The sequence below is a fragment of the Saccostrea cucullata genome, unplaced genomic scaffold (genome assembly GCF_032062105.1).
Source record: "Saccostrea cucullata isolate Sc308-1 unplaced genomic scaffold, CSIRO_AGI_Scuc_v1 ctg1039, whole genome shotgun sequence".
In the NCBI taxonomy this organism is placed as follows: Eukaryota; Metazoa; Mollusca; class Bivalvia; order Ostreida; family Ostreidae; genus Saccostrea; species Saccostrea cuccullata.
In genome coordinates, this window is record NW_026928226.1 from 204,258 (window position 1) to 222,143 (window position 17,886).

At 33.2% G+C, this 17,886-nt stretch overlaps 2 protein-coding genes across 2 annotated transcripts; both read left to right on the plus strand.

Moving 5' to 3' along the window:
- The first annotated feature begins 4 nt into the window (after positions 1-4).
- Positions 5-496, plus strand: LOC134276841 (protein wech-like). Its single transcript, XM_062759129.1, has one exon. It carries the CDS (start codon positions 5-7, stop codon positions 494-496), a length of 492 nt encoding a protein of 163 aa, XP_062615113.1.
- Positions 497-16,811: 16,315 nt separating this feature from the next.
- On the plus strand, positions 16,812-17,462 carry LOC134276842 (uncharacterized). The gene has a single exon (XM_062759130.1). The coding sequence runs from the start codon at positions 16,812-16,814 to the stop codon at positions 17,460-17,462; it is 651 nt and encodes a 216-aa protein (XP_062615114.1).
- Positions 17,463-17,886: the final 424 nt, after the last annotated feature.

Below are 17,886 nucleotides of genomic sequence, written 5' to 3' on the forward strand. Positions count from 1 at the left end.
TTCTATGGAAAATAATGATCAAAAACAATCGAAAGTTGTCCGATATTCTGGTAACTTAGAAAAACAATCAATTCAGTTTGATGACGATGGTAACCCACTCTTTATCTTCGGTGGTTTTCCAAACTTCATATGTGAGAACAGAAACCGTGACATCTGTGTGGCTGACTGTGCAGCTAAAGCAGTAGTGGTCGTCAATCAAACAGGAAAGTTCAGATTCAGATACATTGGACACGCTCCTGCTCCAAAGAATAAACTATTCAATCCGACAGGAATCACAACAGACAGTCAAGGTCACATCCTTACAGCTGATTATGATAATTATTGTGTCCACATTATTGACAAGGATGGGCATTTCTTACGTTTCATAAAGTTTCAACAAAATCAACCTTATAGATTGTGCACAGACAGAGATGACAATCTTTTCGTTGCTGTCAAAGATTTGAAATCGTGGCCTCCAGGTACTGTGAAGCAAATAAGATACCTGTACCGAAGTTAATTACATTTTATTGGTCATTTCCCTAGATATTTTTGTTCAATGTTGGAACAAAAAACGGCAAAGTTTGGTTACTTTGAAAACATGATAATTAAAGTATTGAAAGAACTAAAAACCGATCGCGGGCTTTAACTCCTCGAGTACATTGTCTGATCCGAAATTAGTGTATATATTTATTTTTTTCTTTCTTTTTTGCCATTGATTTTTAACAGGTAGAGTCTGTATGATTATGATTTTAAACAATATACATATACAGTTGCCAGTTATTAAAATTAACAGACCAGACCGTAAGGTATGTTATGATTTTATATTTATTTGAAATTTCCAAGATATTCTTGCATATTTTCTATTTAATAAGCATTTTTTCACATAATTTAAAAATTCAGTCATGGAATAGTTAATATAATGCACAGGTGTATTTTATAGACAATCTTTTAGTTTCAAACAACAGTACTTTTATCGCCAAGTACATGTAGAAACACTGATATACATTGTAAAGCGACTTTACGCATGTTAATTCTTAAACTTCCAATTCACTATGCTATTAATTTGCTAAAAGTCAAAACAAAATATAACCAGCAACATAACGTCGACGAAAACGATATGAAGCATGAAACTCTTCAACAATATCAACAATTCGAAAAGCCCGCACCATTGAAAGTAGGCGGCTTAGAATATACATTTAGCAGTGTATGTGCACAAATTGTTATATTACGATTATTCCAATAAAATAAACATCTAATTTCTTTTTCAGTTTAATTCTCAAGCAAACATATTGATCATCAACTTTTCCAACGATGAGGATGTTAAAAATATTTGTTTGAATATCGTCTCCAAATGGGACTTTTATTTTGTTTATCGGAAGCGATGCTTTGACGCTGTTTGGTTTTTTGTTTACTGTGCTATTTACAGTAAGGCAGTCGATCATGATGCCTATAGCCAGGACTTTTTTTTCAGCAAAGCCCGGCTAAACATTGTGCTCTTTATGCTTGGTGTTTTCGTAAAATGTTGATCAAATAACGATATTTAGTTCATTTCTTCCTTGTTAATAACAAATGCATGTACCTTGATCTTGTATTCTAGCTAATATGCAGAGAAATCAATAATAAATGTATGACCATGTCACAACTGACCTCAAGTTGTGATGCATTCTTTAAATTGGTATTTACATTTACCAAAACAAATAATACTTTGGAAGACCTCCTGTGTACCAAGAAATAACAAGATTTATAAAAATTAACAATAAATTTATCTACATATGTGCAATGAATACCCGACGGCAAAAAGTTCGATCATGGCTTTCCCGGGACAGTTTCACACCACGTCGCTAAATTGTCTTAAAATTGTCCACCTTATTGTCCGTGCCCGTCCATTATATTCCTAAATAGAGCCAGTCTCCAAGCAAATCCTCCCATCCAGAGCAAAAGCTTTATATACAATTTTTTGCACTGAGCTGTGGCATTTTATACAAAATAAACACACTGTCGTCCCCTTGATCCCCCAGGTCTTGCTCTGAACGCGGCTATAAACATGACTAAATCCAAAGATCACTCAGCAGGGGAAACACAAACAAGATCACACAGCATGGGTTATATAATCAAAGTACTGAAAGTACTGAAAAGCGGTTATCATGTTTTCATCGAATATGTACAGTGTACAATAACAAAAAATGCATTGAATGGTGATATCAAAGTAAGCATGAATATCTTTGTCCAATGTCATCAGCAAAGAAGCAGACACACTGAATTTTGTAGTACTTAACTAAATGGAAAAACAAATAACATCCCAGACTGATGTCACAAATGTTTGTTTCAAAATATCAACCTGAGATTTTCAGTTCGAAAGACAGGAAGTTCAATTTCAAAAATTTCTCCCTAATTGTCTCCATTGGTGGCGTCCAAAAGTGCTCAGAACGAAAAAAAATTATGTTGATGTTGCAAATTTAATTGGCTTTCATGCTCAATTGATTCTGAAATTAGGTAACTATAAAGGCTACTATAGCAAACAACTCAAAAAGAAAATAAAATGATAATTCAAATTCTTTAGATTAATTGATTTGGAGTACTGTACATAGATCTTTAGCTGGCTAGTCTGAGAAAAACGGATGGACGAGCAGAGAATTAATTAATTTAAGAGAGCTTCAGTTTCGTAGGCTCACTGCAGGTCAGCAGGTGTGACCTGTCATTGGGGATGCTTACTTCTCGTAGGCACCGGAACTTTCAAGGATTCGTTTTTCTTTTGAGACCGATCACTGTTCCTTCTGTATTTTGATACAGATACTGAGTACATCTGTTTATTAATATTATGAACTTTTTCTCTCACAGGAAGAAAGACAAGTAAACAAGATAATAAAGTTTTAAGAAATGTATATTATTGACTTTTCATACAATTAAATGTTCCAATAAGTAAATGGTATGTGACAATTATTTTAAAAAAAAGAGTCTTGCACGATATGTATAAACGAACATATACTGAGTATTTGGCAAATATTTTTCATGAAATATTGTAAATATTGTATATTGAAAAAAAAACGTGTGAAAAGTAAAGTTGTTGTTTAATCCATCAATACTAATATTTTAAAAATTCAAAGGTTCACTAAAAGTCAGTGTATAACAAACACTTTAATTGTCCTTTGCAGGAATTAACTAGGTATCATTGTCACTTTCTTCAATATGTCGCATAAGCAATACATTGTTTTTGTTTTTACTAAAAACAAGTATGCGAATTTCTATCAATATGTCTGTAAGCATATGTATTTTAATTTTTATTTCTTCTAAAGGCTTAAAATGATAATTAACAAATAGGACAAATTAAAATTTAAAAAGCATTTTTACAACTTATACCTTGCATAGGAATTTAGCAAACTTTCAAAAATAATCATTCATTAGATATAATTTTCAATTTGTGCTTATCGTCAAGATTTTTCATGCCTCTTTTTTCTGTGCATATTTTATATCGGCTGATTTTTAGAAAAGGATCGAATGTCGATTAAATTTTTTCTCCAATTTTTAAAATTAATTTTAGTATTTTGAGGCTCCCATTTTTTTTTTTTTAAATAAAAATGTGATCGTTTAAAATCGTTTGTAATAATTAGACTGAGTACAGAATTTATCCCTGGAAACAAAGCTTTTGTTTATCATCTTTTAAATAATTCTAATTGAGAAAAAAGGAGAAGAAAACAAGCGTTTCATTATGGAAGTAATCCATAACTGTACAACTTGCAGATGTATTCAGTATTTTTATATAAAGGCTTTCTTCGTGTACTAGTATTACTTAAGTTAATTAAAGGGATGCCTTAATATTTTGGAAAATGATACTCGATCGAGAGATTCTCCGATGTTTTGCAGTCGGTAATAACCTTCAACCCCTTTAGCCAGTAATTAACCCGACCTCCCTGTGCCCAGTAGCATAATTCGGTCAAATATTTATTGTTCATGAGGGGTGCCTTATAATTAATCACAGCCACCTGCATTTTTATCAGTAAGTCTCTGAATTAGCCAAATATCGCAACATTCTACCCCCTCTATATATAAATACACAAGGTGTCCAATGCCATTTTGACCCCCTGTTCGATTCAGGCTTCAATTTAACACATAAATCGGAAATGCCTACTGGTTTACGTGTAGCATTGGGTTCAAATATGATATTTCTCGCTATACATTTCTTCCTAAAGTTTAAATCTAACGCGTTGATAATTTTATCAGCTAAAGTTCATGCTGACTTCGAATTTCGTCACAGGGCCCGATCGCAATCAGCTGATGTCACGGAAATTTAATCTCGACACCAAATGCTCCTATACATTAACGTTTTTTAATACAACAATTATAAATTTATTTCATTGACAAACAAAATCAGAAAAAAATTAAAAAACCGAAAGATTATGTTGTTTTGATAGTCTTGATTTTATTTAACATATGTTATATGTGTTAGAAACAAATCATAGGTACTAGGTAGAGGCTTTGTTGAAGTTTCCGTCGTCGATAGGTAGCGCCTTATGGAAGTTTCCGGTGTCGATAAAAATCGGACACATGCCATAAAGCGGCTAGCGAAGCTAACCGCTTAAAAAGCACACACACAAGATCACTAAGCATGGGTAAATTAACTTCCGGCGTCCAGACCTCATTTGAAAAATACTAGCCAACACCCAGTATAAATAACTAGCCAGACTAATCAAACGAGTTCGACGAGTATACGTTGATAAAATAGCAACAAGTACAACTCAGTGACCAATAGAGCGTAAATGAAATAAACGATAACTCCTAATGCACAAAGACAACTTTTTAAAATACCTGTACAACCAACTCATAATAAACATTGTCACAAAGTCACTTGTGACAGTACCTCCCTTCTTAATTTTGTGATAAAATGAGACATGTACACAACAAAGCCTTTATGAACACGAACTTACTCAGAAAGAACGCGACTGAGAAAATCAGCTCCAATATTATCTACACCTTTAATAACTTCATTTCTAAAGTTGAACGTTCGTAGAAAAAGAGACCATCTCCTCAATCTGCTGTTAGAAACTACAGTCTTTTGTAAATGCAGTAGGGGTCTATGATCTGTTTCCTCAACAAACGCTCTACCATACAAGTAGTACTGAAATTTCTGTGTGGCCCATACGACTTCAAGACACTCCTTTTCCATAACAAAATAACATTGTTCTCTGTTTAGCAGCTTCAAGCTTCCATATGCAGAAGGGAATGTACGTCCGTCGTACTTCTGCATCAACATTGCACCAACTCCATAATTAGGTGCATCGGTTCTTAAGATAAATGGCTTCCTCAAATCTGGTAATCTGAGAATTGGACTGTAGAGCAATTTTCCTCTAAACAATGTTATAGTTGCATGAAAACTTTTTGTGACTTTTCATGTTAAGTTTTTATGTTCCTACAAACGTTGTATCTGACAGTCATATTCATTGTTTTTTAAATACAAAATCGATTTCTTCTTCGGGAGAGGGGGGCATAAATATTTCAAAATTTGTCTGTTCAAATTCAAATTAAACCTGTGAGCACAAGGTCATGATTCATTAATGTGAATTAGAAATTAAACAAACAAAAAAATAGTTGAAGGTCTTTAAATTTTACTAAGTTAAGTAGATGGATCAAAGGTCTCATGTATATTCAGAAAAGAAAAACAAAATTGGGGATCTGTGATGTAAAAGGTGTTACTTTTATGCTAAAATTGGCTCATTTTTTCATGAAGTTTCAAAATATATCAACCATACTTGTTACAATATAATAAAGGAATTCATAAGAAATAATTATGTGAACATCTCACATATCTCTTGGATCAAACTCTGCTCAAAATGTCGTCATCAAACCTCTTATAATTTATTATTTCAGAGTCCAACACTAGTTATGGACCCTCATACCAGTGCCCAGGATTTAATCCGATGCTACCTTGTCTTGCCCCGTACCTCTCCATCAGCGATATTAACATAGCGATAATTTTAGTAGAATTTTTCTAAAGTACAGAAATTTTGCCCAAAATTTATTGAAATCTTTAGGATACACCTTTCTGTGAAATTTCATAACTATATGACGTCTATAAGAGTAAATGATAGCACAGTCCGCGTAATTTTTGAACGGCCCTCGTACATTGCTTATTATAAATCCTTTTCGCCAAGAACGAAATTTATAATTATTTATTAGAAAAAGTAAAAAAAATTAGAAAGAAACTTTTATCTTAAATGACATCAAAATTTCATATCTTTGCGTTGAGTTTCATTAAAATTGATCTTTTCGTTTAAAATATGCGAAACTTCAAGGACAGGTGAAAGTCATGAATTAGGACATATTCCCTTGAGAATTACGTTCAAATATGCGTAGTATATCATTTTACATATCTGTCATGCATTCAATGTTATTGTTTATGGGGCTACAAAAGGGATGGAATATGTATTTATCAATATATATATTCATAATGCTACAATGGTTATATACCTATTCATTATAAAACAGAGCGATGAATAAGTACCCATTACAGTACAAAAAAGCTCACAGCTGAAACGTGGTACTGTACCTGTAGTACAATCTTTTCGTAAAGTATTGATTTTTTACAGAGGTTTACAACAGAGTTTAAAAGAAATAGACCATGAAGAATCTTTCAATATTTTCAATATAGTATTGCAGAATCATTTAATTTCTATTAAATACTTGATTCTGATTGGATAAAAAATTGTTTTGAGAACTGCATCAATAAAATCTAGAGTTCGCTTGCACTAAGAAGCCGGAACTACTTTGGCTGTCTTTAGTCTTTAAACATGTCTATTTCCCGGTACCAAATTACTTTTTGAAGGAATAATTAATTTAACTTTAATAGATATTTTCCTGAATTTCGAAACCTGTCCGTTACGTTTCTGTCTTAATAATTTCCTTCTTTCCTTTCATTTTGAATTATGCCCCTTTGCTAAACAAACCAAAATCGTCTGCATGACAATAATATAGTAAAGGGAAAGAATGAAGGATATCAGCATACTAACTGGTATGCACAATAGAACGGTTAAGAAATGTTTTCATGCCACTAAAGCTGGAAATATACCGTTAATGTGTTAATTCTTAGGAAACGAATGATCGAGAAAAACGACACCGCATGAATGAGGACGGAATATTCTTTACAGTCGGCAACAGACTCTTTCAGATTTTACAGCATTGACAAGTTGTAATACGTATTTATATGTTCGAATTGAAATTCAGATGAAAAGGAGCGTGTAGCAAATCCAAAATAACAGATACAAAAAGGTTTGATAGCGAAAATTAATCGTCGCGAACTAGTTTACCCCCATTAAATCGCGAATTACAATCATTACGAATAAAATTTGGTTTACAGTATTATGGTTAAGTGTTAAATGTAGATGTTATGCTTCATATAAATTCATATTTAAAATTTTATAATGGTATTGTTGGCACAATTTTTGTTTTAAATAAATTAATTTATTGTTTTAACGTTGAAATATCAACAAACATCTAACGTTGAAAATACGCTGCATCTTAAACGTTGTTTCAACGTTGAAATATTGACAAACATTCAACGTTGAAAATATATTGCAGCTTCAACGTTGTTTCAACGTTGAAATATTGACAAACATTCATCAATGAAAATACGTTGCAGCTTCAACGTTGTTTCAACTTTAAAATTTCGAACACCCAACGTTGAAAATATGTTATTGCATCTTCAACAATGTTTCAACGTTGAAATATCAACAAACATTAAACGGTGAAAATATCTTGCACCTTCAACGTTGTTTCAGCGTTGAAATATCGACGAACATTCAACGTTGAAAATATGTTGCATCTTCAACGTTGTTTCAAGGTTAAAAAAGGTTGAGGATTTAACGTTGAGACCTCAACGTTGAAACAACGTTGAAATATAGTTGCTCAACGTTGCAACCTAAATTCCACGTCCTTTCAACGTTGAAGCAACGTTGCGTGCCTGCTGGGTTTTTTCTTTAGTGGAAGTAGCAAAGAAAAATTTGAACGGAAAACGTTTTCATCAATGCGCTACCAAATTTTTTCTTTGATACTTCGATCAAAGAAAAAAATATTACATTCCTTTCTTAAGTCATTGAATTTAACTGAAATTTTGATTCACGTTTGAGCATCAGAGAATCTATATAAAAATCAGATAGAATTTCCAACAAAAGGTTACGAAACACAGTTAAGGTTACGAAAATGGGGCATGGCCTAATTTGTACGGGAAAATTTAACTATAACATCATACAAAACCAACAATCCTTATAATACCACAAAATGAGATGATTTGTTGTTTTACCCTATAGGATACTACAACAAAGCTTACTACAGCATGCTGTTTTATCGTTAGTAAAATCCCACATGACAAGTTATAAACAATGTCGATGTGACGTCATTTCATAAAACGTGACGTAGCTTCTATGCAGAGAGAGTAAGATCAAGTAATATTTTCTAAACAAAAAATGCATTCTACAATTAAATAAAATATTATTTACAGATATTATATAGGCCATTAACTTGGATTCAATGTCTTCTTTACGATTTTATTAATACATATTCTGTATATTACGTGTTTAATTGCTACTGCCGTATATTGTATGCAAGTATATCGGAGAGTAAGACGGGGTCTTAATAAATCGTTCTAGTGAAGGGGCATACACTCAATGGATCTTAGTAAGCTTTTAAAATTCAACTCTAGAAGTATTAAGGTATCTGCAATCCTGGTGAAATCTTGAAAATAATTTGATCATTTCAATATTTCAGGCTGTTGACCAGCAAAACATACAGCATTCGGTCATACAAATATGATTTTAACTATGAAGTTCTAGAATCTAGGTAGGATCGCAACACTTTTCAGAAACTACAATGTGTGTTGCAAATATTAATAATCTGAACGTAAAATTTTAACTTATAACATATCAAGTTGTTTTACATTGCTTTTCAGAGCATTTATTTACCTCCCATACCTCATTAAGAGTGCGTGACAAGTAAATATTGCTACACATACAGTACCGACCGGACAAAACCTAACACCAAAGCGAACCCGGAGCGGACCCCGGGTTCGCTTCCCGGGTTCGCTTGGGGTCCGCTTCGGGTTCGCTTTCAGAAATTTTGGGACCGCTCCGGGTGCGCTTTGGGTGCGCTCCGGGTTCGCTCCGCGTTCGCTCGGGGTCAGCTCTGGGTCCGCTAGAGCGAACCCGGCGTTCGCTTCCTGGGACCGCTTTACGCACTGATGCGTGAAGCGGACCCCGCTTTAATCTCACCGCCAGTAAGCCCCGCCCCTTGTATATGCGACGATGCAGACATGTACACTGTACATGTAAACAGGGATATAATGGAGAACATTGATAAATGTTCTAAAATTCAACTGTACATTCGACGTAGATTTACATGTACATGAATAATTGATATCCGTGATTTCTCGATCCCGAGAAATTCAAACTAATACAACAGCGGGTTTAAGGCATTTATTTTTCTTAAAGCGGCACAGTGAGTCAAAATCATATCTTAATTTTAAGACATCTGTAGCATACAGAGAAAGACTTATGAAAATTATGAGTATATAGCGAAGATATGACAATTAAACTGCAAGAATTAACTGCACAATATAAGTGCCAGAAAAACAAAGGTTGTATCTACCGTTTCGTTGTTTCGTATATGTCAAGGTCACGCAACTCTTTTTTTTTAGCTCAAACTTGTAAACAACATTCAACTGGAGCATGCAAAGGTGAGAAATATGTTGTAACAACTTTTTTAAAAGATTAAATCAAATCTTTTGGTCTTCTTACATTCATTCGTGGATGCCCGAGACCATGGTAACTATGGAAACTTATTCAACACCTTTCTGCGCACGCGTACGATAGGGAGAAAGAAGTACAAGGGTATTTTGCAATATTTTCGTTCTGGGGCAGACAGAAATTATATTTACTTTTATTTTTCCTCATAAAAATATAATTTTTAGGTTCTGAAATCTGTAATTTTCTGAAACTGAATACTGTTAGGGATTGAACAAAATTTACAGAGGCCATGCGAAAATTCTACATTTGTCAATTTTGTGCGTCACTGTGCCGCTTTAAATTATAACGAGAAAACAAAAAAAGAAGAGGACAAAAAGAGTGTTGAATTGATTTTCAGTGTATCGAATGGTGTACAAGTGAAACTGACGAAAGAAATCTAAACTAAATACCTTTTAAATGCATGCTTTATATACATGTGTAGTTTAAAAATACATTCGTTATTCCTTACGTTTTGCTAAATCGTAGTTTAAATGTTTGCTTAACACGTGAATTATGATATCGCATCTATAAATTACATGTAGATGTAACCTTTTGTACATCTGATATATTTAGATTTCATTTATTATAGTAGTTACACATTAAAAGTTCGTAATAAATATTTACCGGACATTTTCTAAAAAAAGAAAATTAGACTGTATATTAGATCATTTTCAATCACGGTCAGAATTTTGGAGCGAGTATGATTTTTACCAGAATAAAGAAAAAGGCAAATAATTATTGTTCTCACACACACATTGTCTTTAAAAAATTCTAATTATTTAATTATTTTATTTATGATTTCTCAATTTACGTGTTACATTAAATTATTCAAAATGTACATCAAAATTATTGATCTTCTTAATCTTCTTGATCTTGGGCATGAAAAAAATGCGTGTATATGAAAATCTTCCTTCTGGATGCACAGATTGTTGTAATTCCGCCCTAATGATATTATCAAACTGAATGACTTCTCCAGAATGAACGTGAATTAGACCCAATTCCTGATGATACATAACAAGATTATTCTTTCAATTTAGTGTAACTCTACAGTTAGTTTGCGTTACCAACTCTCGAATAATCTACATAACTATTTATTGCTTACACCTTTATTAATTATTTTTTCAAAACAATTAGTCCTAAAACATTTTTAAAATTTATAATAGATCATAATTCATATGTTAAAATATCCATCTATATCATATTTCTCTGATTATTCTTTGTCAAGTATAGTTACGCCATTTTGAGAGAATGAAACAATGTACGATTTACTAAATTTCGTGATTAGTTAGCGTAATTAATTCGTTCAACTATGTAAATCGCACTTCACCTGAGTATACCCCGATAAACCAGACGTATTTCTCCTCTTTTTGTCAGTAAAAATTGTAATATCAATTGATTTCCATTTCTAAACATTGACTGATGTATTTACCCAATTTATATACCAAATTGACTTTAAATACTGGTATAAAAAACTAAAGAAAATAAAAACGTAAATATTCATGTATAATTCTACATGGAAAATTAAAACATATAATTAATTAATTGCTTAAATAAAAAAGAAAATAAATATATAAATATAAAATACAATCCGGAGAATTAAAATAAATAAATATTAAATAATATTTTAATTATCATAATAGATTTACACAGCACATTCACGCGTTTTGCTTGTATGTACAGTGTTTGGATTTATATCGAATTAAATCAACACGTTCGATCTTATATCCAAATCGACAGATCAATATGCTATTTTGATTGGTTGATACGCTGATTGGTTAATCGCTAATCCTGATTGACAGCTCTGTAAAGAAATACCGAACCCGCGTTCGCTCTCTGGGACCGCTAATAAATTTGGGGTTCGCTCTCTGGGTCCGCTTCGGGTTCGCTCGGGGTCCGCTACGGGTTCGCTTTGGGTCTGCTCCGGGTTCGCTTGGGGTCAGCCCTAGCGAACCCCGAGCGAACGCGGAGCGGACCCAGAGAGCGAACCCGGGGTCCGCTCCGGGTTCGCTTTCTGTTAGGTTGTGTCCGGTCGGTACTGTATAAAATATTTCATTTTATTTCTGTCTCGTGCAAATAAACATAGAATTCAATATTTTATCAATTCTATTTACCGTTTCTACGTGATTGTATAAGTTTATAAACAATTAAACCTTCTATTCCATAATTCACGAAAAAAAATTACATAAATCAAAAATACTTTTTGCTTACTACTATAATCAACGAGTGTGCATGTTTGCAGTTTAACCTAACATGACTAAATACAAATTTTTCTCCATATCAGGTTCTTCTCTAATTTGGAGTATTTGTGTTCAGTGCTTCAATTAAGTAATTACGCAGTACAGTTAAGGTGAGCAATGAAAATATGGTTATGCCCTTGCAGTAGTTAAATTTTTAGGTGATATCAATATTGCAAGTAAATGCACTAAATCACACGACTGCTGCATCACGTGAGAAGTCTAAAAATAAAATCTGATCGTTCTCATTATGTAGTTATTAACCACAATTACAATTATCCGATGTAAATAATGTACTAAAAATAATTGCCATCCCAATTATGAATTAACTTGAAATGCATATGCCAGAAGCATAATTTGTTGCTTGGTTGAGTGTTTGCAAACCTTCCTTTTGAGAATTTTTCACACTTATTGGGATGCAATTAACGAGGCCGAGTCTAATTCGAGTGCGCATGACTTTGCGCAGCTTTTTAATTTCCGGCAGTCATAAAGGTGTCAGAGCTCTTTTTCCAAATATTGTGATTTTAATGTAAAATTAACATTATCTGTAAACTGGTTTGAAAATATTATTTTACAATTATTAGGAAAATACGCTAAAATGGCTCCAAGGACGTCAGTGTATTCCGATTTTATAAACATTGTTTGAAGCTGAAAAATGACACATGACTCGCTTAAATATGTTCATAGACGTCCATGGCTATAATACTAAAAACTGATGATAGAACATCAAAAGAAACATGCTATCTATCTCAATATTGCTATTTAAAAAAAATTATCTGCGCCAATAATTCATCTGCACCGATATGTATTACATTCGCAGTTGGTAATTTTAGAGGTATTGGGCATCGAAAAAATAAACTTTTTAATTAAGACCTAGACCAACCTAGATGGTCAACTTTTCTGAAATTTCATAATTTGGTGACTTTTACAATAACACTAATTTACTCGACTGAAAAAGAAATCTCAAGGGTAGAAATACAAATAATATGGAAAAATTGTGAGAATTCGTCGCTTTTCCAACAAATTCCATTACTTCACCATTAAATGTAAACTTCATTATTATACATTATTACAAACATTTTACAACCTCGAAAATAAATCCCTGCAACCAATATTGTTACCTCAAACCTCAAACATTTGATCCCGCGAAAATATGTGATTTTACAACAGCCCGAGAATTTCTATCAAAGCAGTCTTAGGATTATAATTTTTCGCAGTGTCTTTTTGTTCTTCTTCGCGCTTTATTATATTCTTATCAAATAAATAATGCTTCAAGATCGTAGTAGGTTCTGTTATCTTAAAGCGGTAATATTTTAGATATAAAGCGGCACAACCCTCACAAAACAGTCAAAACCAATACACTTGATACATAGGAACTCTTTAACAATGCAATAATTAACACTCAAGTGCTTTTTTCGAGTTTCCGTACTCTTGGTGATATGAATTGGATAATGACTAAGATGATGCACGTTATCTTTAAAGGGTCGTAAGGTTTCAGGTTTTATTTAGAGGACCGTAGGCGAAGTAAATGTGTCCTGAACTGTTTAGTACTAATATCACACAAGTATCTACCTGTACAGGTAAGCACATGACAGGTGATAAAGCAATAAAGTGTGAGAGTTATGTGAGCAGGATATATTGACGTATATTTGTTTGTGATTCTAGTCAGGAAGCGTGAAATTAAGGTGATTATAATATATTTTTACATTAGGAATTTTACAAAACACTAAATATTTTCCTCATTTAAAACGGGTCGAAGTTTAGTTGATAAACTTACCAAAAGGGAAATTATTACTTGCTAAGTACTTTACAAAATTACCAAAAAAAATTGCAAATTGTTTGAAAGTGTCTACATTTGAATTTATACAGTATTTAAATAAGCGAAATGGATACATGTATTACTGTTCAATATATATCATCGTCTCGTCGATGTAATCTATCTCAATATTTCAGTTCATTGTCTTTTTAAAAATATATCATGCAATGCAAGGTTCTTGGTTAAAATAAATGCCTTTTTTTGTACTTTAAACCATTTAAAGTGTAAGGATGGAAAGACAGTAGTTTGAAAAAAAAACCTTGATTCGGTAGTCTTAAGGTATGTCACTCGTGAAATTTGTTGTATTAAGGATAGTTTTAGAAGTATATTTGGATAAGTACTCATATAGAATGAAACAAAATCTCAGAGAAAAAAGAGTTTGGTGTGCATCTAACTGAGGTACGGTACAATTTAGTTGACCTTTTTGCACTTAAATGTTAACTGTTTGATTAAGATCAGCTGTCTCGTTTAAAGTCATCATTTCGTAAGATGTATGGTCGATACACTGACATCGTCAGCAAATACAATTTATCATTGAGTCAAGTGCTGACTGACGTTTTCAATACTAATTGTTAGTCCATTAATTATATATCGAATTGACGATGAATTTTTCCGTTATTTCACGATCATGACAAGGATCATACGGCAGGTGAGACCGGTCTGCAAGGAATGCTCCCTCCTGGCACCAGATCCCACATCTGATGTTTTCGGAGGTCCGTGTTTACTCAGGTCCTATTTTGTATTGTTTTATGGACTGATATTGAATTCTTTTCTTTATCTCCATATCCTTCATTAATCACTTTAACCTCAGAACATAAAACTTACGAAATGAATACATTAAACGAGACTGCTGATAATCTTGTTTCATTAACTTGTTTGTCATTAATTTACCTCCTTTAGAAAATTATTCATACGTAGAGTGTACTTTTGCTTATCGAATCAACTGGGATATATAAACTGGGGTAAAAGTAAGGGACGTTGACTACGGAGAAGTTAAAGTCACCGAGTTTATCATAAAGATTGATTGTTAGATTACCATTAAAGTCTTTTTCAAATAAAATATCCAAGTTTGAAACAGAAGTGTCAGTATCTTTTATCTCACGCTCATTAGGATATATCGTATCGACATAAGAGTTGACAATATGTCCTCGATATATCTAAATGTGGAGTTGAAGGCCACAGCAAGAGTGGTAATTAAGCTAAAGTCCATTAGAAATACAAACTCGGAGCAAAGCAAAGACGGATCTCTGAAAGTATCACGGTTGTAATTAGGTGCCATTGTGGAGTAACACCCCCAGTAGTATATACAGCCAACAACTCCTTGTCAGTATATTCCATTTTAAAAAACATGAACGTTGTAAAGATAAGAGCATCTTTGTACGACCAATTCTTTTGTCAATAACTTTTTTCTCTTTTTGGAAATTGTTTGCCCGAAGAGAATGCTCTTGTTTATCAAGTCAACTGGAAGACATAAACTATCTATGCTGTGGTATTTGGCTAATTAATAAAGGGAAGCTTAGGATAGAAAGTTGAAGCATGTACTTCTTTTACGTGCTCAGGATATCACTTTATGAGGTTAGAAAACTATTATCTTATTTGTATTTGTAGTTTTATCTCACACAAAGGCATTGGATGTTTAAATATTTCGAGATCAAAGGGATATCTAGCATAACCATTGACATGGAAATAAATATTGTTTATTGACATATCTTAATGTTGAATTGAAGACCAGAACAATCGACTAGTTTCTTTTCAGTTCGGAGTTTTTTAAAAAAAAATGCGTCATATGAATGCAAAACTAGGTATTTGGTGCGAAATTATTACATATGGGATTCCAGCAGATTAATGGAAGGCTTGATCTTGAAGACTACATAGATATTGTGTATTAGAAATTGAAAAATCTTTTTAATATCAATTCGGAATGCATGTTTGTTCAATCAGAATGTTTTAAACAAACTAAGTTTTGCAGATGATGAATGTCAAGGAGTGTAAATTTACGAGTTCATATTCTTTATTGAAAAGTAGCCGTCAAAATACCTTGAATTTCATTAATCGTGGGAAATAGTGGTAAATTGTGTTGTAAAGTTCCATTATTTGATGATACTTTCGAAACATAACACATTACAATGTCTCCAAATTACACCTGAGATGAGGTCATATTAAAGTTATTTAATTTTTCTAATGCATATGTATTTACTTCAATTTAGCACCAAGGTATTAGATGACATGGATCCTCGTAAAAGTGCCCAGGACGTGATACGCTGTGACATATGTGAGACGGCTGCTGCCCAGATGCACTGTTATACATGCCCACTAAACCTATGCAAGGCGTGTGTTGGAGAACACATCTCAAGTGATGAACTCAAGGATCACAGAGTTGTTAAATTTCAATCTAAGAAAACAACTATACTCTACCCTAGATGTGCCTCTCATGAGAATGAACAATGTGAGATGTACTGTAGACACTGTGGTATTCTTGTCTGTCTTACTTGCCTGGCATCTGAGCAACATCTCGGTCATAAACTGTCAAAAATTCCGGACGTTATATATGAAAAGAAAAATCTGATTATGACAGAGCAAACTGAATTAAGTGAAACAATTCATCCAACCTATCAGGGCATTGCATCTGATATCGAAACAAGAATAAGTCAGATGAAGCAAGAATTCGAAGATCTCTCAACAACAATATCAATTCATGGATTTAAATTGCATGGGGAAGTTGATAAACATCTCGATAAACTTAGAGCCCTAGTTGATAACATAAAATGCAACCAATTATAATCTTTACAGATACATTTTGAGGGAATTTGCAATAAAATTGTTGAAATTAAAGAAGATATCGATTCAAATAATTTTGCTTTAGAATCCAACGACTTTTCAAGTTTAATTAATTTAAGTTCCAGATTAGATTTATACAAAAATCTCCCTAAAAAACTTGTACCATCTGTACCTAAATTCAAACCTCGTGCGATTCAAGGGGATGAAGTTAGTAAACTGTTTGGAGCTTTAACATCAATGTCTCTTACACCAGAAGAGCATTGCTACAGTTTCATCACAAAAGAGCTATCACTAGATGTTAGATCCACCCCTCCACTCACAAAACAATCATTTGAAGATGGATACCCTCATTTAGTCACAATGATAATTCATGAACCACAGATTTTTCACACAGGGATAGAGGGAGGTCACATGATGATGAATGTTGCCTGTATGGATAATGCAAATATATGGACTTGTGCAGATGGTCGCATCACTCTCTACAACGTTGATCAGAATCAATCACAACTTATTTCAATCAAACAAATTCGTACCTGGCCGAATTCCATAGCAGTGACAAAAGGTGGTGATCTAGTTTTTACTACACACTCGGATAGAACTGTGAACATTTTGAATAATGAAGGAATTCGAGAGGTAATCAGACTCCGGATGTGGAGACCTCACAGTGTATGCTGTACCTCTTCCGGTGACTTTCTAGTTACGTTGGAAAATGATGACAAAAAACGCTCAAAAATTATTCGATATTCTGGTTATAAAGAGAAACAATCTATTCAGTTTAATGAAAATGGCAAGTCTCTTTATTCATCAAGTGGTTCTAATCTACACATATGTGAGAACAGAACTATAAACAGGATATCTGTGTGGCTGATTGTGGAGCTAAAGCAATAGTGGTGGTCAATAAGACTGGGAAATTTAAATTCAGATACAATGGGCATACTAAAGCTTCAACTAATAACTTTTTCAATCCAAGGGGAATCTGTGCAGATAGTCAGTGTCACATTCTTACAACTGATGCCAATAACCATGTCCATATTATAGACCATGATGGACAATTTATACGTTACATAGACTTCCGATCGTGTGAATTATTTGGGTTGTACAACTACACGTACAGATCCGGATGACAATCTCTTTGTTGTAACCAAAAGGAAACCAACCTGGTATTACCTCTATTCTGTGATAAAAGTCAAATACCTGCAGTGAAATCAATTACTTTGATGGTCATTTACCATCAGAATTATCTAAGACTACACTACCAATATTAATAATTTACATTTATATACGATTGAATAATTCCTATCATTCTGTTTGG